Genomic DNA, 26,356 nt, shown 5'->3' with positions numbered 1-26,356 from the left:
AATTTCCTTTTTGTTATTTTTTTCACTCTTATATTTCTTGTTTCAACTTTCAAATTGGCATGGTTTTGGTTTTCTTTTTAATTAATCTTCCTCTCTTTGCATGTAAATGTGTTTTTGGTGGATTGAGTTTGTTTCTTCTTATTAGTAATTATAGGTTCCGTTTCGTGAAATAGGTGTGATTGAGGGGAGGATTTTGATTAAGTTATATGTTAAAATTGATCGTATTTACAATGCGAAAAATTGTTTCATAAAATGTCCCTGCCTAAAAGATAAAAAGATAAAAAAAAAAACCAACATCAATTATTGCAAATAAACAAAGAATTTGATGTGCAATATAATAGTTTTAATATCTTTTTCCATCATAAGTTCCAATTACTATACATCCAAGATAGGATTCAAATTAGTGATGTTTCTTTCTTAATTAATCAAGTAATTAAGTAGTACTAATGTCTTATCACTTAAGCTCCTTCCCACTTGAACCATAGCATCATAATAAATAATAAGTATGCATTAAAGTTTTAACGAAATTAGAGATTAAGAGGTGGATTATGATTAAAAGGGTCTCTTAAAAGATGCTTAATTTAGTCAAAACTATTTGATTTGAATGCAATTTGCGTAGCTTAATTATGCATTTTCACTTTGATTTGATTGTTAAAAGCCAAATGATGATGATGATGTGTGTGTGTCTACTTATTTATAAGTTTGAATTATAATATATTTACAATTAAATAACATTTTTATAATGTGCAGGTCTATATTGAGATGCATTTCTTTGGCGTAATACTAGACAACATTGACAGTTGAAGTTTTTAGAATAAAAAATATATTTCACTAACATTGTATACATTTCTTGTTTAATATTTGGTGATGATATAATTTGATTGTAGTATAAACTGTCATGTAATATGATTTTGTAAGCCGAGTAGACTAAATACTGAAATGATATTTTTGAGTAATTAATAAATTATTTTGTTGTATTTTCTTTTGAAATTTTAGAAATCTAACATATATAATACATTTTGGACACTCAAAGGGATATATTTTTTAAAATCAAAATGAAAATTGTAGCTGCATTATTTAAAAAAAAATATTACTTTTAAGGGCATGCAAAGCGAGTCCTAAAAAATTACTTAAAGCACTCAATTAGATTTTTTATGTAATGCCCCAAATTTCCTAATAAGGTTTAAGACCTTGATTAGGAGGCCGAGAGGGCCATAATTGATTTATTATAGTATTTAATAATTATATGCATGTGTACGTGAATTATATTATTATATGATGGTGAATGCATACATATGAGAGTATTTATTATTGTGAGGGTATTTTGGTAATTTGGCCACTGTGGGCATAATTGTATATTTTGGGTGCGTGATTGTGATTAATTAATACAGCCACATTATAAGGTGGATTGGTTCGAGCTAATCGACATGAGACGATCATGAGATGTAAGTGTTCGGTCTAGTCATAACGGGTTTAAGTTCGGGGCTCGGAGTGAGTCTCGGGGTGAATTTAATGATTAGAGCATTACCGGGAATTAAAGGGTAATGGGATATGATTTATTGGTATTTGGGAATATTGAGAATAGCGGGAATTGGAGAGCGTTAATTATAATTAACGAGATAGGTGGGAAAGGACGATTTTACCCTTGGGAGTGCTTAGAAGCTTTTAAATGACCTAGGGGCATTTAGGTCATTTAGCTTGGATATACATGAGGTTTAGTAGGCTGTAGAAAACAGATTCAAAAACAGAGCCCCATCCTCATCTTCTTCTTCTCTCCTGTACATGTTTTCTCCTTTGTTTTTCTTTGAATTTTGAGAGCCCAAATTGAGGAGTTGAGCTAGGAGATCAAAGATGGGAGTTAGGGAACTTGATTCAGACATTGGAGGGGATTCAAAATCGTGTTTTAGGTAAGTTTTAACCATTAGTTTCTGCTTTATGCTCTGTTTTGGTTTAAGATTTCAGCTTGTGAATTCTTGGTGGTTAATTTGAAATAATGGGAGTTAGGTTGATGTTTGATTTGGGTTTTGATGAGGGTTTGATATGGATGTTGTTTAGAGGTTGAATTGAGTGTTTGGAGAAGGTTTGGAACTAGTTTGAAGGCTTGGTTCTAAGGGGATATGCAGGGGAGGTCGAGCTGGTGCGTTGGTGATTTTTGGCTGATCTGGGTAATGAGCCGCGGCCTAAGGTGGCTTCAGAGGCGGAAATGCCTCTGTCAGGGAGATGAGTCGTGACATGGCTATGGTGAACCGCGGCCCATCAGGACATATTTGGCTAAAATTGTGTTTTTAGCTAAGGGAAGCTTGCCATAAGCCTCGGGGTTGAACCTAGTACCCGGTTAAGTGGGGATTGATGTCCCGGAGGATAGATATTGATTTGGGAACTTATGTTGACCATTTTTATTGATGATACCTTATATTTGGTTATGACTAGGTGACCGCTAAAGGACTAAAAGTTGATCGTCCTCAAGGGTCGTCATTTTAATCGTTCTAGCTCGACTTTGAGGTAAGAAAACTGCACCCTGTGTATATGTGACATGCATGGCTATTATGATGCATGTTGGTTGATTATTGAGTATGACATGCGTGGTTATTATTGATGCATGTCGGTTGATTATTATGTATGACATGCATGGCTATTCTTGATGCATGTTGGTTGACTATTAAACGTGACATGCATGGCTGTTATTGGTGCATGTTGGATTGCTGGATATATTGCATATGATGCATGAGAAACATGTGATTAGGACATGCTTTGTGTACTAGGTATGATATTGTTCAGAGCTTGAGCCTCTGTGGTTGTACATGGTCCTAATTGTACTGGTATCTGTTTAGTAAGCATGCTAAATACCTTGTTTATGGATATTGAACATGTGGTATATGTTTGGTGGCATGGCTTGCTTGTGTATAGCACTGACTAGTCAGGGACCGACTCTAGAGTCGAGAATCATGCATTGAATGGATCTATGGCATTAATGCTAGACCGACCCTAGGGTCGAAGAACTTATAAGCGCTTGCCTGGTCTAAGACCAGATGATTTCAGCCAAGGTATATGACCCCGGTGACTGTTTGTCACATGGCTGGGGGACGCTGTCCTTAGTTACGACTCTAGAGTCGAGAGGATGGCTATGTTGGTGACTAATCACCATGCACCTATCCTAATCAAGCTTATGAAGGAACCACCTATCAGTTAAGCCCTGGTGACCCTATCGTCACATGGCTAGAGGAAGCTGTACCCACTTCTGTGACTTTTGGCTATCTTCACCTACCTGTTATGGACCGTTGGTCCTGAATGGCTGTTACAATTACTGTTGATATTATATCATGTTATCTGTTGACATTATATCATGTTATCTGTTGATATTATATCATGTTACCTGATGATATTACGTCATGTTATCTGTTGATATTATATCATGTTGGATTGTGTTTTCTTGCTGGGCTTCGGCTCACGGGTGCTACGTGGTGCAGGTAAAGGCAAGAGGAAGCTGGACCATCCTTGAGTTGAAGAACTTAGGTGATGATGTGTACATATGCAGCTGCTCGTCCGCCACGGCCGAGGTTTAAAGTGGAACTAGGGTTGAACCCTGTTTTGCTGCTTAGAATGGCCTGTTGTAAATATTTTCTGTAATAAACTCTGAAACTTAATTTTCAGGATCTCAATGTATATATTAAACGTTCTAGTGAAACGTTTCGCCCTAACCAAATGTTTAATCCCTAAACCGCTAATCATACTTAGTTCACGATTTTGACCAAATGACTCGATTAGCGAGTTTAGCACTGTTTACAAGGCACACCGTAACAGTCCCAGGAGTTGGGGTGTTACATTTTAGGACTCGCAATGCGAGTCCTAAAAACTTAATTAAAGGCACTCAACCAGATTTTTTAGGACTCACACCAGATTTTTTAGGTTTTAGGACTCGCAATGCGAGTCCTAAAAACTTAATTAAAGGCACTCAACAAGATTTTTTAGGACTCGCAAATGTTCTTTTAGGACTCGCAATGCGAGTCCTAAAAACTTAATTAAAGGCACTTAACCAGATTTTTTAGGACTCGCAATGCAAGTCCTAAAAAACCTTAGTTTTTAAGGCTCTCAAATAGAGGACTCGCAATGCTAGTCCTAAAAATCCTTTTTTGTAGTAGTGAATCCTCTTGCAACAAAATCCAATCCTATCATCACCATCGTTTTGCCTTGCTTAGAATCAAGATGTAGAGGAGACAAAATATAATGATATGAACCTTAACCCATACCTTAAGATCCCTAACCTTGGCCTCTTCTTTCTTCTCCTTCTCTTCTCCTTCACGTTCTTCTTCTCCACCTCTCTCTCTAGAACTCACGAGCTCGCCCTCTCCCTTCTCTCTAAGCACACGACAGCCACCAAGCCAAATGAGCCTTTAATCTCTTTCTTATTTTCCATTTAAATGCCTCAATCATCAAAACCTAGCTAAGGAAAATGTAATTATCATTTTCCTTTATTTTCCCTAAATCAAAATATAATTCAATTAAAAATTATACTCAGCCAATCAATCCATTTTATAAATGACAGCACACTAATTCCTCTCTTGTCTTCCTTGGCTGTCCATGGCTAATAAAGGAAATAATGCTATTCTCGTAACTCTAGGGTGCTGAGACTTGGGACTGGGTTTTGACCTGTTTTTGTTACGTTTTAGGAAAAATGATATTCACAAAAAAATGTAGATAATTTCATTAGCTTTCTAACGGTACAAGTTATGTCTAAATCGGATATCCACAACCTATGTTATACCCATTTTACTGAGGCTGGGTCTAAGGTTACGAGAATTCAAAAATGACAACTCTATCCTTTCTCACCATTTGGTCCCCAATATTTTTCTTGTGTGAACACAAGCCTCTTTATTTCTCTTTCTTTTTATTTTCTTTTTAAATCCCTTAATTAAATAAAAATAAATAAACTAATAAAAGGAAATTAATGTGTAGAAAACTATAGCATGCACACCATGCAACCATGCACATGCACATACTCAATCACTAGGGTGCATCACTACCTACCACGGACCTTAGTGCATTCAACCAAATCTCACATAATCATATTTTAAAAATCAAAATAATTACATATCATTTAACAATTAATTTCACAAAAATGCTACCAACAATTCTAACAATTAAATAAAATAACAAACAATTAAATAAAGCAAACAAACAATTAAATAAAATAAAAAAAAACATTTAAATAAAATAAATCACTATACTTAACACTTAAATAAAATAAAAACACAAAATTTTAATAACAAATTTTTTTTTTTGGGCGCACAACAGTTTTTAATGGTCCGAGGTCTTAGAAATAGTCGGGTCATTATAGTTGGTATCAGAGCTACAGTTCATATGCATAAAGTTCTCCTTGATATTCACACACAAGCTCCAAATCTAACCACCAATATAAGTGTTTATGTTATAGTAATTATGTTTATGTTTATATCCTACGTTTTAGCCCTTATGTTTTCAGCTAAGAATGGATGGAGCCTTGACCTATCAGGATATCTGAGTCATTAAGGCATTGAAAATGATTAGAGAGCCAAGGAATACAGTAGGAGTGTTGGAAAGAATTTGTCAAAGATTGATCTTATTCGACCAGGAGATAGTCCATCTTCAGACTACTAAGCGAATTATGATGAGAGCTACAGAACAATATGTCCTAATCATTAGGCTTTTGATGATGTCCTTCTTTAATTTCAACATTAGAAGAAATTTGGGAGACTATAGATGATGATGATGATTTACTAATGATATATTATTTTCTCATAATTAGGTTCATCGCTAAGTTGGAATTTTAATTCACTAATGAACAAAAGCATAGAATCTTTATGAATCTTCGTTGAGGTGGTTTTGAGACTCAAGATAATGAGGATTATGAAGAAATAAATGATGATATGTTAGATGAAGGGTCAGATGTACAAGATCCTGATTTTTAGATTTACCCTAGTTATGTTAGTTTATTTATTTTGCATTTATGATTGTACTTAGTGAAAATATTTTTCCAAATGAATATAAATTTTATTTAGAATGACATGTATGAGTTTTATTTTTACAATCATAATAAATAATAAATTTAATAAATAATGACCAAGTTCGGTGAGGGTGGATATGTTAGGAACAAGTTTCCTAATGCGCAGCAGAATGGTGGTGGGGTTGGCCCAGTGTACAACAAAAAATTTGTAACATATTTATACTACATTTAAATATGCGGATCCATTAATATACATACATTAATCATAAGCAAGTTTAGAATAGAAATCATACCTCTTGAAGCCTATCAAGTGTCCTTGCTATCTTTTCGTAATTAGAACGATCTTCCTATCCAAGCTGCTCCGAGGTATTCACACCAAGATTTTCCAAAGCGTTCTCTACACCTTAAGAAGTGTGTGGGCACTTAGAGAATGAATGATAGTTTATTTGTGATTCTGCTTGATGTACTCAACACACGAGATCAAGAGAATAGGCCTGAGAATTGGTTGTTTATTTTTCAGGGAGAAAAAACTATCGTTCTATTTTTTTCACATTGCGAATTGACTGAGTAGTCTTGGTTTTCTTGGTTATCTGAATACTTTCTCATCACTCATACTTAAAAGAAAATATTCAATTTTAAAAAATAAATCTGTAACCAACTTACAATTTACTTTTTAATTAATTAATTATTTTATTAATGAAAATATCCAAAAACTGATTTTTTGAATTATCCATTAATTAATTAATTAAATAAATGAAATTGAAACCTGTCCCTCAAAAAAATAGCAGTACACGCCAGACACAGTCCATGGACTATGTGTGCACATGTACCACCCCTATTTTTAGGGAAGTTGGTTTTTTAATTTTTATTTAATTATTTATTCAAATTACTTTGTTAGATGAGATTTAACAACCTGATAACTAATTCAAATTTAAATTAAATATCTTTTTAACTAATTATCAAATATAATTAATTATTTGAATAAATATTAATCTTTTCAATTCAAGTCCAATTGAACTTATCAGATTATTATCTCCCACTCAAATAAAGATATTTAATTAATTAATTAAATCCAATATTTTAGAAAATAAATATTTAATTTATTATAATTTCAAAAATTATAATTAATTAATTATTTAATTAAATTTCGAAATTAATTTAATTATTTAATATAATTTTGACAATTATACAATAATTAAATATTAATTAATTTTGTTAACTACAACTAATTTGTAATTAATTAATTAATCACTATTATCATATAATTGCATATTTGGCTCGAAGAACAAATTTCTTCTTAAATATGTCTTTAAACTATTTTCCCTTCATATAAACTCTTACCTTGAATAGTGTTGATAGAGTCGCTATGGGGACCTATGGACCTATAATTCCAAGCTCCAATAAATTTGAGATTATTAATTAAACTTTTTAATTAAATAATCTTAATTTATTAATCTCATGATTATTCCACCATAAATATGAGACTGCACTCTTGTAATTATAGACATTTTATTTACAGAGTACTTTATAATTATAAAGTGTCCATTGATATAATCATTGCATACAAATTGACCCTCTAATAATGGTTCATAATTAATCGGGAATAAAATTACCGTTTTACCCTTTTAATTATCTCTTGTTTCCTTAAGTACCATTGGCTTTTCTAGTGAAGGTTAACTCATAACTAAATTATGAATTTGAGCTCAATAACCTTTCAATCCCAAAAGTCAACCCTTAAGAGAACCATTATTCAATCTCTTGCGATAAGGCATATATTCCCTATCTGTATACTATGTCCCCAGCCATCTACATTAATGAGTTCCCAAAACAAAAGTTTTTAGCGTGATCATTCTGACAGACCCTAACGAGTGAATCAAAGAACTCATGTAACATAAACAGGAGTTCATAGTAACTTCATGATTAAGATCTATTTGTATATGACCATCAGTTGATATATTTAATTAATACTTCAAAATGGTATTTAGCTAGTGCTAATAAACATATCTGGTCCAGTTCTATATATTCTCTAATATATAAAGCACCTCCACTAAAGTGTCCTACCACACTAGTGATCCGGATCTAGATCACATGTATTCATAATACTAGTGAACCGTACTTGCAGTGATTAATCTAAAGATTCCATAACTTTATTTTACTTCGAACTATTCAAGTTCATTTATCTCAAACACAATCCTCCCATACCAATACATGTTTGAGATCACATATATGAACTTAGGAATTTTTTTATATTTACTTAATATTATCACCGAATAATATAGTCCATAAAATATATGCATAACAAATTCAATTTATTTATTTATTTCATAAAACAATGTCTACTACATATGCTTTCAGGGCACAATTCCCAACAGGATACAAATCAATGGACCGAGTCCTATATTGAGAGATTAGTGGGCCATAGTAATGGGAACAATTTTACTGATCCAAGCCCTCCCTCAATATGGTTAACTTTGGAACAACGACGAGTTTCGAGCCTGAGAATTTAGTCATATAGGATGATTAGAAACAGACTAAGAAATAATAAAGATGGCTAGTTTTCTAAGTATAGAAACACACCCTAATTATAAAGAAGGCTTACATAATTCTTCATAAGAAATCATAACTAATAGGTTCAAGTTATGTTTGCTTAGACAAAGTTTTGCCTTAGAACCTATTAGGGTAAGTTCTAACACGTTTTTCTTGACTGTTAGAACTTTGCTAAAGATGTTGCCCAGAAGGTCTGCACGCACAAACACCAATGCCTCCAGCACCGCCCATGAAACTAATGAAGCCCCTCCAGTTCGCAGAAGGGGGACGCGTGCTACCAATGCTGCTGCTAATAGAAGAGCACCACCTCCGGTTGACAACACCACTGAAATTGTCTGGCTACGACAACAAGTAGATGAACGGTTGCAACAACAATGACAACAGGCTCAGCCGCAGCCACAGACTCAGACTCAGCCTCAGCTAAAACGACAACCTCAGCAAATGGCTCAAGCACCCCAACAAGTAGGTCCTTATGGGGGATGGCCAATGGTGAACTGTGCGCCTTACCCAGCTTAGTACATAGGGGCAATCTACGAGCGATTTCGTAAGCAACACGTTCCAAACTTTGAACGGACAACCCACCCCTTCGAGGTGGAGGAATGGCTCAGGAATGTAGAGCTGATGCTAGCACACATGAATCCCGGCAACACAGAATACATATCTTGTGTTTCTTCTCTTCTAAAGAAAGATGCTAGAATCTGGTGGGATTTAGTACAACAGACTCGTGACGTCGCTACCATGACATGGGCTAGATTTATGTAGCTCTTTCACAAAAAGTATTACAACTCGGCAGTCATCGCTACAAGGGTAGAAGAGTTCACCAGTCTGAAGCAGAGCAACATATCAGTAGCAGAGTATGCTCGACAGTTTGATCGACTAGCCAAGTTTGCACCAGAGCTGGTCCGAATCGATTTATTGAGGGTTACCAAGTTCGTTAGAGGACTTAGACCGAGGCTAGAGGAACTTCACTCACAGCTAAGGTAACCATTCAAACATTCTGTTATGGTGAAATTTTTGTAGATTCCATGGTTGTTTTGAGGTGTTCTTGAACCTTTTAGCTCAAGAATTGAAAGTGATGTTTTGATGAGTTTTAAGACTGTATTTTGTTGGGTTTTGTTGTTGGAAAGATGATAGAGCTATTGTGGTAACTGAATTATGGTTTTGGGTTGAGTTTGGGTTAGTTTGGATTAGATTTGGCTGCTGAAATGTATTAAAATTCTAGGTTCGAGGGGCCAAGTCACGACTGTTTTCTTGAGGGGCTGTGACTCAGCCTAAACCCAGGGCCTTAGGAGGTCTTTGTCTGGGGGGCGCGCTGCGACCCTCAAGGGCGAGTCGCGGCCTGCGTCCCTTGACATTGAGGGGGAGGCTCGTAGATAGGAGGGGAACATCGCGACCCCCAAGGCCAGGTCGCGGCCCGCCTGGGCATTTTTGGCCTTGAGAAGCTTTTAAAAATGGGAACTTTTTTGTTAGGGCTCATAATCGATTTCGCTACTCGGTTTAGTGGAACTCGATGCCCTGGAGGCTAGGACTCAGTCCAGAAGCCTTTATTTACTTGTTATTGATGGAATCCTATATTATGGTTGTGACTAGCTTATCACTAGGGGCTCGGAACAGGGAACGTGCCCGAGGGTCGTTCTTATTTATGCTTTACTTGGACCTGAGGTAAGAAAACTGCACCCAATACGTGCTATATGTGATTAGGGCTTGGCCCGACTGTGGTCAATTATCATTACTAGGGCTTGGGTCCCGAGGACAATTATATTTAAGCTATCCCTTCACATGTTGGATGATACTTGCTTAAGTGTTTTATGATTGTTGTATGAATTATGTGGTTAGGGCATGAGGCCCCATTAAATATGTATGATTAGTATTGTGAGAATGATTATTCAATGGTGTTAGGTAATTAACATGTATACATGCGTATTTTGTTGGGATATGTCTATCTATATCTATTTCGATATTGAGGTTTCTATTCCTGGACCAGGGCTTCACTTATTAATCAAGGACGACAATAGCGCGTTGCACGTTGGTTGAAAAGCTTAGGCCTAAATCAGCAATTACTATTACGTTGGCCGACTCTATGGTCATTGGTAAACCAAGGGTTTGGGCTAGCTCTATGGCTAGTTACTCGGAGCTAAGGGCGAGAGCCCCAGGTGACTCTATGGTCACGTAGCTAGGCCATAGGCCCCGAGGCCTGCTTTATGGCCAACTGTTCAGGGCAGCAACCCCTAATTGGTCTAGTGACCACTTGTTCATAACTGAATGAATGTTTATGTAGATTATTATTATAGCTGGGCAAGCTAGATAAGTATCTAGAAGTTTATATTTTCTTTTTATGCACATGTTTAGTCTACTTGCTGAGCCTTGGCTCACAGGTGCTTCATGGTTTTGGTAAGGGGAAAGGAAAGCTTGACCAGCCATGAGTTGGAGAGCTTCGGTGGTGGCGTGTACATATGTCGCTGCTCGACCACCACGGCCAGGGATATCTCAGAGGAACAAGGGTTGTAGCCCTGTTTTTCTTCTTAGGCCGGTTGAATGTAACTTTTGATGTATGTATACCTTTTCAAAAGTTTAGTTGTAATATTTTAGGATCCCATATCTGTATGGAACTTCTTGAATAAAAGTCAATGTTTCTTTTGACCAAAATTTTAACCCTAACCTTTAACATTAACTTTAGTTACACATTTTAAACCAAATGACTTTGTTAGCAAGTCTGACACAATTTAAAGTGCACAGTGTAACGGTCCTAGATTAGGAGGACATTATAGATGGGACTTTGAGAATGTGTATAGACTACAGGGAGTTGAACAAGTTGGCATAACAAGTACATCTAACCGAGGATAGATGACCTGTTTGATCGGCTGCAGGGTAAGAAGGTATTCTCGAAGATTGATCTTCGATCTGTGATAACTTCATTTTAATGTTGTTTTCGAATGTGTTTTTGTGGTAATCTTGAGTCTTTATGTGTGTTTTGTGCAAGATTACACTTTTGTTTGTCTTTGTTGTAGGTCGGTGGGTAGAATCATGAGAAAAATGTAAAAAGAAAAGAAAATGGTGGGAAAACGAAGCTCTTGATGGTTGTTCGACTCAATATGATGCTAAGGACGAGTAAAAGTCACTTTGTGATGAAGAAATGAGGTTGAAAGACTTAATTTGATAAATAATGGAATTAGGGCAGCGACTTGAGCTTATAAGTCGCGACTCTAGACAAGTCAGAAACACAAGGCTGCTGAAAGGATTTAGTGCCGCGACTTGCCCTTATAAGTCGCGGCGCAAGGGGAAGTCAGAGGCTAAGCAAAGGGACATTATGGACACGGGCCGCAACTTGAGATGCTTGAGTCGCAGCGCCTGATGACTTATGCAGATTCAGAGAAGCTTCAAAAGTTGACACGGGCCGCGACCTAGAGAAGGCCAAGCCGCGACCCGCATATGAAAAACAAAGCATTTGTATTTTTTTTAACTATAAATTCAGACTTAGGGTATAATTAGGTCGGATTTTAATTACGTTTTTTAGAGACTAGTTTTGATTCTTAGACTAGTTGTTCTGCATTTTTATATTTTTCTTTCTTCTTTAAGTTTTTGAATCTTATGTTTCCTAATTATTATTTTGTTGATTTAGTCATGTCTGATATGAGCTAAACATTTTTATCTAGGGTTTAATGTAGTCTCTTGGATTTCTATCTAATTTATTTATGATGTTCTATTAATTTTTCGTTTCTATTCTAATCTATATAATGTGTGCCTAATGCTAGTAAATACCTGATCAATATTTGTTTGATTTATGATTTTTATTCAAAATTCGAAAAATGAGAATTGAATATGGTATCATTATATAGCATAGGTTTCATATTGAACGAAAGTACCTGTATGGCTTGTGTAGTAATTAGGTTTCCATGCTTAATGTTTGCTATATGTTTAAGTTTATCACAGAGATGTAGAAAACCTACTTATAGGATGAGCATTATGAGTTCTTGGTCATGTCGTTTGGTTTGAGCAATGCCTCAGCAGTGTTTATGGATCTGATGAAAAGGGTGTTAAAGGATTTTTTGGATCAGTTTGTGATTGTTTTCATTGACGACATCCTTGTTTACTCCATTTCAGAAGCAGAGCATGGGCATCATTTTCGACGGGTATTACAGAGATTGAGAGAGCATTGGTTGTATGCTAAGTTTAAGAAGTATGAGTTCTGGCTACCAGAAGTGACATTCCTTGGACACATTGTCAGCAGAGATGGGATTAAGGTAGATCTGACCAAGGTTGAGGCAGTTAGGGATTCGCCTAGGCCAAGGAACACCTCGGTGGTTAGGAGCTTCCTTGAGTTAGCGGGATATTATAGATGGTTTGTGGAAGGGTTTTTGAAGATTGTCACACCGATGACAAAATTGACAGAGAAGAATCTGAAGTTCTCTTGATCAAACAAGTGTGAGGGTAGCTTCCAGGTTCTGAAGCGACGACTAATTGCTGCTCCTGTGTTGAGTCTTCCTTTGGAGGGGGGGAAGTTTATAGTGTACTGTGATGCATTGAGATTGGGATTGTGATGCGTGTTGATGCAAAATGAGAAAGTTATTGCTTATGCGTCACGACAGCTGAAGGATTATGAACAACGATATCCTAACCATGATTATGAGCTTGCAGCGGTAGTATTCGCACTAAAAGTATGGCAACATTATTTGTTTGGGGAGAAGTGTGAGATATATACTGATCATAAGAGTCTGAAGTACTTCTTCACCCAGAAAGACTTGAACATGAGACAGAGACATTGGCTAGAATTGGTGAAGGACTACGGTTGTGAAATCCTTTACCACCCAGGAAAATCCAATATAATGGCATATGCATTGAGCCAGAGAGGCTCGGGACAATTGTTTAGTTCTAAGAAAATATTGAAGGAGTTAGCAGAAGAGATGGCAAGAGCAAGGATAAAGCTGGTTGTGGGTCGGTTGGCCAATATTACTTTACTGTCTACCCTCCTAGAAAGAATAAGAGAGGGTCAGCTAGATGATGCACACTTGCAGGAGGTTAGAGGGAATATCCTTGCTAGAGTAACTAAGGATTATTCTATTTCAGAGACGGGTTTACTACAATATAAGGGTCAGATCTGTGTTTTGATGGATATGGTGATTAGACAAGAGATACTTGATGAGTCCCATACCACACCATACTCACTCCATCCAGGCACCACGAAGATGTACCAGGATCTACAGACTTTATATTGGTGGCCTGGGATGAAGAAGGACATAGTTGAATACACGACAAAGTGTTTAACTTGTCAGCAGGTGAAGGCTGAGCATCAACAACCAACGGGGTTGCTACAGCCTTTGAGTATTCCCGGGAGGAAGTGGGAACACATTACTATGGATTTCCTGGGAGGTTTACCTAGGACAGTTGGGCTACATGACTCGGTGTGGGTGATAGTAGATAGATACATAAAGTCAGCTCACTTTTCTGCCATTGAGGACGACCTATACTGTGGATCAGTACACAGAGTTGTATGTGGAGGAGATTATACGTCTCCATTGGGCTCCTAAATCTATATTGTCAGACCGAGATCCCATATTTACCTCCAAGTTTTGGGGTGGTTTGCAGAGGGCTATGGGAACTCAACTGAAGTTCAGTACAACCTTTCATCCTTAGACAAATGGACAGTGTAAGAGGACAATTCAGATATTGGAAGATATGCTTAGAGTGTAACGCCCTGGATAGCCAAGACCGCTACATTGTGTATTTATAAAGGTGCAAGACCTGCTAATCAAGCCATTTAGTTAAAAATGTGTTGCTAAAACCATTAATGAGCTAGGGTTAAAAGGTTTTGGTCCCAAAAGATACTTTTCATATAATCAAATATTCTACACAAGGGATCCCAAAAGAAACAACGTTTAAAAAGTTAGTTTAAAAAATTTCCAGAGTACAATCAACCACTGGTCACTCTAAGGGCAAAACAATCATTTATAGTGCTCCTGTTCCTGTCTCCTCCTCAACCGTGGCGGTTGACCAACTGATCATGTACATTCTTCTCTCAGAGCTCTCCGATCAGGGCTGATCAAGCTTGCCCTTGCCTTTACCTGCACCACGAAGCACCCGTGAGCCAAGGTCCACCAAGAAAACATAACATTATATAACAAACGATGGTCACAATTGAATAACCCTTTAAGCATGATCATACACTTCACATACCACACTAATCGCATAGCACATAGATATAACCAAAGATTCAACCAACCAACACTCAGCTGTTCAGCATGACAAATCCACCAATCAATAATAACAATCAAATCACATGAGAATTAGGGTCGACACCTTAGGTCGCACCCTCTGTTTACCCCCACTGACTCTGGCCCGCTTAAACTGAGCTCAATGCATAATAAGCTTTCCTCAGCTACCAGTGGCCGACACTACTACAAAATACCCTTTACGGGACACTTTTTTAGGACTCGCACATAAATGCAAGTCCTTAAAAATATTTCTGGAGCTTTTAGGACACTCATTGGGAGTCCTGAAAAAACACAATTTAGGACTCGCAATGAGTGTCCTAAAAAAATATGCGAGTCCTAAAAAAATCTGAGCTAAAAAATGAGTGTTTTACTTAACAATTTTAAGGACTTGCTTTGGGAGTCCTTAATACTCTTTAAGGACCCACTTTGCGAGTCCTAAAAACATGATGACTTTTAAAGACTCATTTTGCGAGTCCTAAAAGAGTATTAAGGACTCTCAAAGCAAGTCCTTAAAATTGTTAAGTACAAGAGCATAAAAACACTCATTTGTTTCAAAAATATATAATGGGTCAAAATACACATTTTGGAAATCTATTTCAGTCACACACACAAGATTTTTTTAATTTAAATAAAAAATAAATTGTGTTAACTAAAAAAGAATTTATATATTAGATATTAGTTTTTTTCAATTAAATAAATAAGAAAATTTTAAAATAAAAAAAAAATCTGAAAATCATTTCTCTCTCCCTCTTTTCCTCTATCTTCCCCGAAGCCTCATTCTCTCTCTCACTGTGTTGCCTCTGCCAGGCCCGAACGGCCATCCTCCCATCGCTGGAGTCGTACACGCGCCAGCCCAATCGAACCGCCGGCCCTCGAAACGTCGACCCCCGCGAGCTCACCACCATATGCGCTGCCCAAGACTGTCAACCAACGGTCCGAAGCCGTCCGCCTCTTGCACTTTCCGACGGTGACGGGGAAGAGGTGTAGGTCTGGGCTCGTGGTGCTCCTCGTCTCAGATGCGGGCTCAATGGTGGGGATGGGGATCGACGTGATGAGAAGAATCATCTTCCTCAGATAAAAAATGACGTGATGAGAAGAATCATCTTTCTCTTTTCTTACATTTCAATTTATATTTGTTTGTATATGTGATGAGAAGAATGATTGATTATTGAAGGTGTTGGCTTCATTACTCAGATGAAAAATACTACAAGTCTTCTGATTCCATCAAATGTAAAGACGGATCCAAGAAATTCACCAAAACCTAGCTCAACGACAACTTCTGCGACTGCCCCGATGGCACCGACGAGCCTGGTATCATCTTCCTCTCCTATATTTTACTGAATTTGATTATTTATCTATATTAGGTGAAAGATGCATCTGATTTCTTATGGGGATGGGTTTTTTTTGGTTATTATACTTGCTAATTTACTACAGTTTGTATATCATTCATTTGGTTTTTCTTTTCCCTTTCTTTTCATTGCATTGTTTGGTGAAATGTTATACTTTTCTATTGGGTGTCTATGTGATTTACTGATTTTGATAAATGCTATGCATATTTGTTTGGTGGGTTGTAGGAACATCTGCTTGTCCAAATGGAAGATTCTATTGTCAAAATGCAGGGCATGCTCCTAAAGTGTTATTCTACTAGAGTGAATGATGGTATATGCAGTAAGTAGCTTTAAATTTACTGCTTTAATAACTTGTATAGAAGCAAGAACCAGTTTTTCCTTCCATGTTCTATTTCCCTAGTTTAATTTTCTTATATTTTGAGTTCTTTCTTTGGAGAGGATTGTGATTTTAGAAGAAACTATGTCATTGATCAGGGATAAAAAAAATCTTATTGAATTAGTAATGGGTATTCAATCGTAATGAGCCTTTTTTTTTCTCTGATTATCATGTTTTATTAAATGTGGCGTGCATGTAGGATGTAATATAGAATTATTAGATCTTTTTTCTTTTTGTTAAATAAGATCTGTGTATTACTAACTTTCAATTTACAACTCAACAGCCAAGTTAAGAAAAACCTGACTGAAAACTATTACAATTTCTCAAACCAAGTTCTTTCTATCAACTGAGCATTGTTAGGCATTATACTTCTAATTCTGTACTTTACATTAAATTGAATCCTTTGAACAATTATATTTGCTGTATAAACTTTTTGATTCCATAGTGCCTCATTTCTACACCACCAAATCTGGTATATCATAGCTGCCAACGCCACCATAAGGACTTGTTTCTTGAACTGAGATAACCTGGCTTTAGCAATCCATCTCAGCAGCTTATGCGTAGTAGAAGCTGCTGTCTTCCATTCCAGCCAGCTTTTGATTTTCCTCAAGCAAGAAGAGCTCAAATGACAGTCAAAGAAAACATGTTCTCTTGTTTCTCTGTTACTACCACAGATAAGACAAAGATAATCAGTGGTTGTGTTGAATCTAAATAACTTATCTTTCATTTGTAGCCTGTCTAGAACCGCAAGCCATAAGATAAATCGATGCTTAGGTATGATGGTTCTATTCCAAACTTCCCTATACCAAGATACTTTTTGATGATTCAGAACAAGAGCTTTGTAACCTTCAGCTGTCCTATAAATTCCATTAGGACAGAAATGAGTCAAGTTAAGCTCTTTGAACTTCTCTTTGACTTTAACAATTTTCTTCCAATACAACCTAAATTCCATTATTAGATCTTTTTACTGAATTGTTGTTTTGAGATGGATACTTGTCTTCTCTAATCTACTTGTCCTTAATCTCAGACTGCTGTGATGGGAGTGATGAGTATGATGATAATGGGAAATGCCCTAATACATGTTGGGAGGCTGGGAAAGTGGCAAGGAACAAATTGATGAAAAAAATTGTGACTTCAAGAGGGTGTTGCAATAAGAAAGCATGAAATTGAACTAGCAAAAACAACTATAGCTAAGGATGAGGCCGAGCTATCACAACTACAAAATGAAGAGAAAACACTTAGACTTGTCCAGCAGCTTAGAGGTATGATCTCCTCATTCCCTATTCATATTTATTTTAGCTAAGTTGGGTAGTGAACTTATGATAGATGTCATTATTCATAGGGTTTATGCAAATTATTTCAACTTGCATATGGGTCAGTATCTTTTAATGAACTTCCAATGCTCAATGAAGTGATATTTTGTATTAATGAAAAATAAGTATGGGTCTTGGGAGGTGTACATTCCAAAGTTTATTTTTTTCCATGTGTAAGTAATATAGGCTTCTCATGTTTTTATTTTTCTCCAAACCAATACAAAGCTCACCTTATTTTGAGCAGCACGAGAACTGGAAGTTGTACAGTGTTAGAATTTTCTATGAATTGCTTTTGTAAATATTCTCACTGCCTTTACTTCTCACATTTGCCACTGTTAATAGGATGTTGTGGACGTCCATGACAGTTTAGCTGCTGAAGCTGAACATGGTGATGCTTCTAGAAAGGAAAGGTCCTCAGTTCAAGGTGTAGAACAGGTAATTAATACCAAACATGTTTCATGTAATTAGAAATTGATTGCAGTTTTATTTTCATATATTTTAAAGATTTTTATTAGAGCTTATCTGAGTTTGAATTATAAAAAAAATAGTTTCCTAGTTGAGCTAAGACTTCTTATTTATGGCTATATGTAAAATATTTTTGTACTTAGTGGAGTTTGAATATCTTAGATATTCATCCGTAGTGAAGTAGGTTCTGGGAATTCTGTGTGCTGCGGTGATAACGGAAGGTTGAAAACTTGCATGTCTTAGTGAAGTAGGTTCTGAGAATTTTGTGTGCTGCGGTGATATATGGATGAAAACCTGTGTGTTGTTTGATTTGTTTGACATGGTGTTGATTGTGACATATGGCTAGGCTAGTAAATTAGGGGATATGTTGTCCGATTTTCTATAGATTTTTTTGTACTTAGTTTTGTGTGGAAATATGAAAAAGATGGCTGCCACAATAGAGCCGATTTAGAGTAACTATGTGATCACAGATTTGTGGTTTCGAGATTATAAGTGCAGGATAGGTCTTTCTAGAATTTGAATCAAATCCTCATCTTTTCTCTTTCAATTGTGCTTGTATTTGGTGTTTCTGGGTTTAGATTCTGAATTTTTTTTTCTAGTTTTCCTTTTTATCTTATTTTTCTATTTGTAATAAGAATATAGTTGTTAATGCCTTTCGGTTCTCTTATACGTACTTATCTCTTATACAACCATTTTGTGGCTATCTGAAATTGGGCAAAATTAATATACTCTGCTTGATGCAACCTCTACTCTTCCTCTCGCGTACCAATTGTCTTTCTGTTATTTTTTTCACTCTTATATTTCTTGTTTCAACTTTCAAATTGGTATGGTTTTGGTTTTCTTTTTAATTAATCTTCCTCTCTTTGTATGTAAATGTGTTTTTGGTGGATTGAGTTTGTTTCTTCATATTAGTAATTATAGGTTCCGTTTCGTGAAATAGGTGTAATTGTGGGGAGGATTTTGATTAAGTTATATGTTAAAATTGATCGTATTTACAATGCGAAAAATTGTTTCATAAAATGTCCCTAGCTAAAAGATAAAAAGATAAAAAAAACCAACATCAGTTATTGCAAATAAACAAAGAATTTGATGTGCAATATAATAGTTTTAATATATTTTTCCATCACAAGTTCCAATTACTATACATCCAAGATAGGATTCAAATTAGTGATGTTTCTTTCTTAATTAATCAAGTAATTAAGTAGTACTAATGTCTTATCACTTAAGCTCCTTCCCACTTGAACCATAACATCATAATAAATAATAAGTCTGCATTAAAGTTTTAACGAAATTAGAGATTAAGAGGTGAATTATGATTAAAAGGGTCTCTTAAAAGATGCTTAATTAGATGTTTAATTTAGTCAAAACTATTTGATTTGAATGCAATTTGCATAGCGTAATTATGCATTTTCACTTTGATTTGATTGTTAAAAGCCAAATGATGATGATGATGTGTGTGTCTACTTATTTATAAGTTTGAATTATAATATATTTATAATTAAATAACTTTTTTATAATGTGCAGGTCTATATTGAGATGCATTTCTTTGGCGTAATACTAGACAACATTGAAAGTTGAAGTTTTTAGAATAAAAAATATATTTCATTAACATTGTATACATTTCTTGTTTAATATTTGGTGATGATATAATTTGATTGTAGTATAAACTGTCATGTAATATGATTTTGTAAGCCGAGTAGACTAAATACTGAAATGATATTTTTGAGTAATTAATAAAAAATTATTTTGTTGTATTTTCTTTTGAAATTTTAGAAATCTAACATATATAATACATTTTGGACACTCAAAGGGATATATTTTGATAAATCAAAATGAAAATTGTAGCTGCATTTTTTTTAAAAAAAAATTACTTTTAAGGACATGCAAAGCGAGTCCTAAAAAATTACTTAAAACACTCAATCAGATTTTTTAGGACTCGCAAAATTACTTAAAGCACTCAATCAGATTTTTTAGGACTCGCAATGCGAGTCCTAAAAACTTAATTAAAAGCACTCAACCAGATTTTTTAGTACTCGCGTTGCGAGTCCTAAAAAACCTTTTTAGGACTCGCAATGCTAGTCCTAAAAATCCTTTTTTGTAGTAGTGCGAGTCGCGCCCTGTGCGCTAATGTAAACTCCGGCACTCTAAGGTCGTTGTTTACTATTTACATGGCATAATACCATCCATTCTACACGAGATATTGTTCCTCAAGATTTGATGTAGATATGTGCACTAAAATTATGCACCAAAATAATATACCAATTAACATGCCATTGTTTTTTAATATAGTGGGTCCTGTCTGAAATAAATTTGATTGATTAATTGAAAGTATCACGTTAATTGGTTCAATGTTTTGGTACATAATTTTGGTTCACGTATCATTACACTTTGATGTATCATGAGATATTAGTTCCATTTGAATTGATGTTTGGTGTTGATTTTTATCACAAGACATTAGTTCTTGGGGAATTGATTTTTCTCTCGTGTGTATTGTCTAATTACAGTTTTTTAGCAGTAATCTATGTAGGGAAACTCCCTATATAATCCATTTGATAATTAATCCAACGAGTAAGTAAACAAGATAATTTTGTTTCAAAAGACCCCACTTGATCACTAAATCAGGGCAAAATAGATGCTTAAATTGAATAACAGTATAATAAATTCAACATATTTATAATTACTAATATACAGGGAGCGAATTCCCCGTCTATATGGCATAATGATATCGATAAATTCAACTTTATCATATAAAAAAGTCACTGTATATATGTTAGTGATATTAACATAGTAACAATAAGCAAAACGAGTAAATGTTTATTGATCATGTATCTCTATTTTTTTTTAATTTATCTCTATTATTAATTAATTACAAAGTACGAAATCATATTATTCTTTTTTTGTAGCATTAAAAGGAAAGGAGCAAACTGTAAGTGTCTTATTTATTTGTTGGCAGAAGGATCTTTTCATAATGTTAACTGTGATGTCTGTTGTTGCATCTTTATTTTGTTAGTTTTGAGTTTGCTATAAAAACGTTAGATTTTCTGTTAAATGTATAGTTTATGTTAAGTCACCATTTAATATCTTTTGTATGTTAGTCAGTCGGTAAAAGTCTGTGCTGGTTACTGACCATATAAATAATTCTCTTTGGGTAAAATATCCGTATCATCAATATTGACAAGATCAGAGAGAGTGAGCTTAGAACTAGGGTTTCTATATCATCTTTATCTTGGTATTTTTGGTCTGGTTTTTTTCTTGGAGTTTCAGTTTAGGTACAAGGAGTAGTTTTACTGAGGTAGTTGCAGCTGAAAGTGGATCTGGTGGAAGATTAGATCGTGATTCGATGGGATCTCGGTGTAGCTTGTCTGAAGGGATTTCAGAAAGCTTTTATTCCATGAAATGTATAAGATCTAGATTTAGATATGTGTAATTTTGTTCTATGTATGATAAAGTTTGTAAACTTTGAGATACATATTGTTAAACTTGTTGTTTTGTCAGAAATTAGAATTGTTGCAATAAAGTTTTAATATTCAGATTGGTTCTGTTCTTGAGAATATTGTGTGTTAGTTGATCTTGATTTTAACAAGTAGCTACTAGAATTTCAATAAACATCTAATATAACATATATAAACATAACACACAAAACACACAATCTGCAATTATTTATGCCCTACACATCTATATAATTATATTTTAGCAGAGATACATTTGATAAATATTCGTAAATGGATTTAAATATATTTAGTGAAGAGCTTAACATTGACCTCATATGCATCCCGAGCCTTCGAAACTCTAGACATGACATTGGTAGAACCGAATAAGCATACCCTGAACTGGTTGTAGCTTGGAACCTCAAGGTGATCGATCCACTTGGTGGATTTTTCATGTCCCACACTGCCCCATAGGCTCTACGCTTGGGCTTCCATTGTTTGGTATCCTCCTGCGCATAATTAAACAACAACATGGCCCATCAATCAATCTATATTAGTTAGTATATTAATATTAAAGGTAAAAATCACTTTTAACTTTTAGAAGAATAAGATTAGACATTGAATAATTTTCAACGGTATAGGATAAAGCTTTAAAAACTGTGCTGAGTTTTATTTAGCCATAAAAACAAATCAAAGCAAATTAAGCAAAGTAGAATTAAGGACATACATATATACACTAAAATGTTACATACCTGCCACAATTCAACTGCTGTGGTTTCGTTGTGGCCGCTTACGTATAAAACACTTAAAGCCAAGTAGTGTGGATAATTGTTGTTTTCATTGATCTTGTAGGTGACACTGTAGCCTGGGAACTTGCAAGAGATCCTCATGTATTCTACTTCAACCACACCATAACTAAACAACGTTTTGTCTTCGTACAGAAGAGCCAACTTGAGAAAGCTCTAGGGCTGAGGATGATGTCAATTCTTTCTCCTTCCCCATAATCAGTCACTACTATGTCCACTCCATCATAATTGCAAAGTTGAGGGTTTTTGCAACTAACCTGGATATTTATCAGATTTTTTGTTTGAAGGTTTTTTAGGTGCGATCGTCTCGTTCCGGTGGACGATTTCAAGTCTATAGGCTATTTCAAGGTTCAAGGGTAAGTTGTTTCTAATTTTTTAGATTTATGTCAACTTTATTTTCTTTTCTTTATAGAGATTATGATTTTGTTTATATATATATATGTAAACTTTTTTCTTTATAGAGATTATGATTTTTGTTTTTTATACATATAAATAAATGTTATTTTTATAAAATCGATTATTACATCACGAGAAATGTATAAAAGAATATGGTGTATTGTGTCATCCGGCTGATGGGAAACTTGGAAGGACTTTGACCAAAATAATTCAACGTTTGCAATGGAGCCCACGAATGTGCGCCTTGGATTGGCTGCAGATGGATTCATTTCCTTTGATAATATTAGTCTTGCTAATAGTATGTGGTCGGTTGTGTTAACAATGTATAACTTGCCACCATGGTTGTGCATGATAGAAACTAATTTCATGTTGAGCTTATTAATTCTGGGACCTCATTTTCCGGGAAAACTAATTTTATGTTGAAGTAAATATGTTTTACATTAATCGACTATTATAATTATTATGATTAGTATAAATGTAATTTTAATATCTATATTTTTCAGATATGGCTGAGGTTATTACTCGATCGCACGGGGGTGATAGTTGAGGATGTGATTCTCCACATGGACCATCATATATCCCAGCTGATTATGAACGAGGTAATACATTACACATTGATACACTCCTTAATTTTTAACAGTTAATATATATTAATTTAAAAATACTAAATTTGCATACAATAGAGCCTCCTACAAAGCGTGGACGCCACAAAGGATTGAACATGCGAGAAAAAATGGAAGAGTTGGGACGTCATCCCCCATTCGAGTGGGACTTGAGAGAGAGAACATATAAAGATATCGAAGATTACAACTCAAATTTCTCAAGAGAGCTACGATTACTTGTTCAACAGTACGCAAATACAGACTGTACTCAATGGTCACAAGTACCAAAGGCCTCCAAACAAAAAATACTTGCACATTTAGAGGTAAGTCATTTCTATATTTATGTTTATTATATTTGATTATATATCATATTCACTCATATATGTTTGTAATTTAGGATGATTTGTTTGATATCGGGCGTACCAGATATGGACCGGCGCACATGCCTGGGATCTTGAGAGGCATTGATACATCATGTGACAAAAAGCATTTTGATTGGAAGTAAGATATTAAGGAACATTTAACAAATAATGGACCAGGAAATCGTTATGTTGGTTGCACAGATACGCAGTGGCAAGAAGCTATTGAGTTTTTCTGATGCCCAGACGTGATAGTATTAATTTTTTTAACTTAACTCTCTTAATTTACTATATTACTAACACTAACTTTTTGCAGAAACATTCTGGGGTCAACAAGGAAAATAGGAATAAACTAAAAGAGCTCGGCTACGGAGGTTCTCAATCCATCCCAGTGTTACGCTACAAAAAAGTGAGTTAATTAAATTTTTTAAATTTGTTTTTTTTTATTTACGTTTAATTATTATTTTTTTAAAAAAATATTTGTACGTGGTAGCGCAATTTATAGACTGGGCAACTTGAGCCGATCTCGGTTACCTAAATGGATACTCACCACAAATTAGGCAAAGGGTGGGTGACAAAAACAACCAAAAAAATCTGGGTATGTTAAGTTTTTTAAAACATTTTTCAAATTTGTAATTTTTTATTTACAATATTTTGTATCATAGGATCAATTGCATGCATATCGCGACACACAACAGACATAGTCAATTGGTACTGAGAGTTCCACACCAGTTTCGAGCGCGCCTAAAGATGATGACTTGTCTTTGGTACAAACTGTCTTTGGAAAACGACACGGTTGCCAGAAAGGATATGGTCATATACTTAACATAAGGGACCAAGCTCCATTTACTACTTATCCTCCACAAAAAATAGATGAAGAGATGGTTGAGATGAGAAAGCGTCTTCGACAATTAGAGGAGCACATCCAAACTCATTGTATCACCCCAGGATCTCAATGTCCCCCACCACCACCCGATGATCCTGATGTTAGAGCACCGAGTCAGTAGGACTTATGTATGAGTTTTATTTTCATAGACTATTATATTTTCATCTTTAGGACAACTCTTTATTTTGAATGAGAAAATGTACTCTTATTTTTTTATTTAAATGTTTAATATAAGTGTTTTAATTTTAATTTATTATTTTAGATTTAATTCAACTTAAATCAATAAATAAATATATACTGCACAAATATAAAATTCTCGGTTCAGAGTGTCCACGGGATAGCCCCATCAGATGACAAAATTGGACACGCTCCACCGACGATATTGTCCCCTCTATACCGAGAACAGTTGTCCTCAATATAAGCTATACTGAGACCATATTTTATGTTCTCTGTAGAAGTTTGCCTCTATCGACGAGGATGTACCGAGAACATGTTCTTGGTAAAATTTGTTCTCGGTATAGCCTTTGTTTTTTGTGCTGAAATACGAAGACATACTTTGAGTCCCATGCCATAGTCGTCCGGGGTTCCAGAATAGGTGGCTCTTTAAGCTATAAACGTAGAGGCACACAATGCTGGAAAAAGCACCAGAATACCAAGCAGAGTACATAGTTTTTTCTCACGCGTAAACTCCATTTTTTCTTCACACGCTATCTTTTGACACAAAAAATATAAGAAAAATCATAAAGAAGAGGTTGTTTGTAGCAAGGAAAGAATGAATGTCACGTTATGTAAGAGCTATTGAGCCTTGGTGGAATTGAGGTATGATCGATTTAGGTGGCTTCTTGTCACAACCCGAGTCCTAGGCAGTGGCAGATTTGTAATATCCATAACTTGGGTGGTCAAAGGTCAAACTTTGACCCTTGTTGGAAAATAGTCTTTATAAATGATCATTTACTTTATATTAAATAGTAATATAATTATAAGTTAAAATAATGGAATAACTCCTATAGTTATATATAAAAATATTAGTGATAAAAGCATGATCATTTATCATTATACATAAAACAATAATATTCCCACAGTTATATAATCACCAAACAGTTAAATTTAATAAGTCATAAATACCCAAAACAATACTTAGCATCCACCATTCCTCATTCCTAACTATTACATAGCTAATTTAGATATACCGATCGTTTGGTTCCAAATAAAATACATATATAATGTTCAAAAGATATGACAATGACACTAAATAGAAAAAGGCTAAACACATTGGCTCCATCAATAATTCACCTTATCCACATACGTGTCACTAGGCTTCTGGAATTGGAGAGATATAGGGGGTGAGCTTATAAAGCCCAGTAGGAAAACAACTAATAACATAGGACCCAAAATTTTAATACAACCCCTGCATGGTTAGCTTTGAAAATAAAACATACATCATCATGTATAAACCAAAATAGAGAGAAACCACGAATAATCATAAGAGCATAGATGCAAGTGCACATCACACCGTCCACTAGATCCCTAGTTCTCGTTACCCACCATAGAATAACTGACATCCTAAACCGGGTAGCCGGACCTGATAACCACCCCATGGGGGAGGCTTAGAACCCTTCCTGTAAAGAGATATTAGGTCC

General features: G+C 35.2%; 1 protein-coding gene and 1 long non-coding RNA gene across 2 annotated transcripts; one reads left to right on the top strand and one right to left on the bottom strand.

The window, feature by feature from the left end:
* Positions 1–18,121: 18,121 nt before the first annotated feature.
* Positions 18,122–19,993, top strand: LOC133833930 (uncharacterized). Its single transcript, XR_009893216.1, has 2 exons — positions 18,122–18,209; positions 19,764–19,993. It is a non-coding gene; the product is annotated as an uncharacterized LOC133833930 (long non-coding RNA).
* A 1,456-nt stretch (positions 19,994–21,449) lies between these two features.
* Positions 21,450–22,557, bottom strand: LOC133779883 (expansin-like B1). The gene is made up of 3 exons (XM_062219782.1): positions 22,420–22,557; positions 22,051–22,176; positions 21,450–21,620 (listed from the first exon to the last, which is right to left on the bottom strand). The coding sequence occupies exons 1-3, from the start codon at positions 22,555–22,557 to the stop codon at positions 21,450–21,452; spliced, it is 435 nt and encodes a 144-aa protein (XP_062075766.1).
* Positions 22,558–26,356: the final 3,799 nt, after the last annotated feature.

This window comes from Humulus lupulus, chromosome 5 (genome assembly GCF_963169125.1).
Source record: "Humulus lupulus chromosome 5, drHumLupu1.1, whole genome shotgun sequence".
Taxonomy (NCBI): Eukaryota; Viridiplantae; Streptophyta; class Magnoliopsida; order Rosales; family Cannabaceae; genus Humulus; species Humulus lupulus.
The sequence above is the reverse complement of the archived record's forward strand: the minus strand, read 5'-3'. Positions and strand labels throughout refer to the sequence as shown.

Excerpts from the sequence above, each read along its gene's own strand:
- LOC133779883 (XM_062219782.1), bottom strand. The coding sequence starts at position 22,557 with ATGAGGATCTCTTGCAAGTTCCCAGGCTACAGTGTCACCTACAAGATC. Across the intron at positions 22,177-22,419 it reads CAGCAGTTGAATTGTGGCAG|GAGGATACCAAACAATGGAA; the intron begins GTATGTAACATT and ends AATTATGCGCAG. Across the intron at positions 21,621-22,050 it reads GTTCAGGGTATGCTTATTCG|CTTTCTGAAATCCCTTCAGA; the intron begins GTTCTACCAATG and ends ATGGAATAAAAG.